General features: G+C 38.6%; 1 protein-coding gene across 1 annotated transcript in view; it reads left to right on the forward strand.

Moving 5' to 3' along the window:
* The window catches only part of LOC136846036 (serine-rich adhesin for platelets-like), a 152831-nt gene that overhangs the window by 135483 nt on the left and 14848 nt on the right, over window positions 1-2500 (forward strand). Inside the window, 2 exon segments of the mRNA XM_067116691.1 lie at window positions 3-150; window positions 994-1299. Of these exon segments, the coding sequence (XP_066972792.1) occupies window positions 3-150; window positions 994-1299 (454 nt within the window).

Below are 2500 nucleotides of genomic sequence, written 5' to 3' on the forward strand. Positions count from 1 at the left end.
AGGTACCTGGAATACCAGACAAACCTTGTGAACTCTGCTACTGTATCAGGAACCACACAGCTTGTGTCATGCAGGAATGTATCCTGAAGGTCAATGGATGTGATCCAGTATTCGAAGACGGTATCTGCTGCCCAGTGAGATACAAATGCGGTAAGTAACGCCGAAACGTATCTGAGACTTTCCAGGCAATGTCGATTAAATTCATTGCCAAGTCCTTGATATTTTTTATTGAGCTTGTTGCACAATCTAACTAGTCAGTATAGGTTCATTCCAATCAAAGGACAGGTGATGGTCTATGTTTGCATTTTTAACCAACAGCCTTACCCAAGCAGCTAACTTACTTTCAGCTTTTTATACGCACCTCTTTCTGTGCTTTGAATCTGCACCTTTTTCACTTCCTGATTTTACTTAAACCAATACTAATTGAGGGTGCACATGCAATCTATGCTTGCTGTTTAACTAGTATCAATAAATAATTTTCAAATCAGAAAAATAATCTGCACCATCCAGACTATAATACTCTATCTATAAATAGTTATTTTTTCACTTCACCTTAATACCTTCTTTGCCATTACTTCATATTACTTTATATATAACATGGTAATAAGTTAGTTTTGTTTTAGCATAATCCAGCCAGTTCTCTCCTGCAGCTAAAATATTCCCAGTTTCTGAGAATTCTACCAAAAGTCCTCTCTTCCAAGCTGTGAAGGGTTCCTCCCGCACTGTTTCACCTCTAGCAACCAATTCTCTCGGGAGCATTCTCCTCTTAGCTGATCTCATACAATACTCATTAAGGATCTCTCACAGAATCGACAAAGGTCACGCTCTAATGTTTTCAAGCTGCCTTGATATCCTTCGTCCATTTTTTGCACTCTTAAAAATGCTGTATAGCTTTATAGCACAATGCAAATCCTACTTAACAAAACATATATTTTTTTTTAAATATTAACGAATGCGAGGGATGTATATTAATCTAAAGTTTCCTCTCATCAGCTTATGATGAGATCGAGGGATTCCCCACCACGACTGAAGGAGGCCTTATCGGAAGCAATGACTCTGCAGTCTTGCCAGCCACCACTACCATGATCCCAGGACCCATTGGCTGCATGCACAAAGGCGAGTTCTACTCGGATGGGGCGTCCATTCCAACTGAAGACCCTTGTGAACACTGCTACTGTATGAAGAGTGACCTTGTTTGCGCTATACAGGAGTGCCGGTCGCCTTTAGATGAGATGTCTGAGAACTGCACCCCAAGAACCCCTGCTCCAGGACAGTGCTGTCCTGAGGCTTATGACTGTCGTAAGTATGGTGGTATAATTAAGTGTGTAAATACTCAGTGACATTTATATTCACTTAGAAAATTGCCTTTTCTCTTCGAACATCTTACAATGAGGCTTCAATATTCTCTCATCAATGGGGCAAGTTACCGGTGTCAACAAGTTAACTATACACATAGCATATTATCCAATGCATATTATTTTCCAGGTAATTAGGTTTATGCTTGTAATGCATTCATTGTTTTAAACGTCATGGCCAAAGGTTATAGAACTGAAAACTGGAACATCGGGTAGCTTTTCATTCTAATGACGCTTCATAAAGTTTTAACACAAATTCTTGGCCATTAATATGAACTAACATGAGAGAGAATTTTCGTACTTGTAAACAGATGCTTCAACGAACCTTTTGCTCTGTTTGTATATATTCACTGGCCTAAGGAGCAAGCAGTGGCATTCTTCAGTTAACTTGAAATGGTTCCTTCCAGGTGACGGTTCAGTGTACACATTACCCCCTGTTCCCCTGCCAAGATTCACTCCCCCGATCTCTGGCAAACGAGAACAGAGACTGGAGCCCGATTCCCCAATTGGTGGTTATTTATGCAATCTTCGTTTGGCTTCTCACATTAATAAATGCTTGAATGCATTGCGAAAACTAATATATTAAATCAAATCTATGATACAGCTGATTTCATATCATAAAAGTTAAGTTTCATATAAACAGCTGAACGACTGATCTAAACTAGTCTTGTGTCATGTTACTGGTCATTAAAGATAAACAATATCTATTAGGGCATGAAATTCAAACAGTTTATAAGTATGAAACTGAAATAATGAAGGCTTTTAACAAGTGAATTACAAGGCCATTAACCTAAAATGGAATGCTACATTGAGGTCTGGAGTCATGAGCCAACATTCCATAATAGATTTACTCATTTTTTTTTTGGCGGAGCATGTGGGCCAAATGTTCAGTCCCTTTTATCTAGAGTATTTTCCTGTTAGAAACAGGATCTAAGTTTTACTAATCCTAGGGGATATAAATATTAGTAGCCTGATATGTTCTTAAAGTATGCGCTGAAAGAAAACTGAACCGCCGATTTTCACAATACTATTTTAAATTTAGTAGGATCCAAAATTAAACCTGAGGGAATTAGTTGCGCACCCGTGCCCTTTTTCTCCTTACCTTGATATTTTCTTTGCAACCTTAAAATACCCTTGGCGAGAAA

This window comes from Macrobrachium rosenbergii, chromosome 2 (genome assembly GCF_040412425.1).
Source record: "Macrobrachium rosenbergii isolate ZJJX-2024 chromosome 2, ASM4041242v1, whole genome shotgun sequence".
NCBI lineage: Eukaryota > Metazoa > Arthropoda > Malacostraca > Decapoda > Palaemonidae > Macrobrachium > Macrobrachium rosenbergii.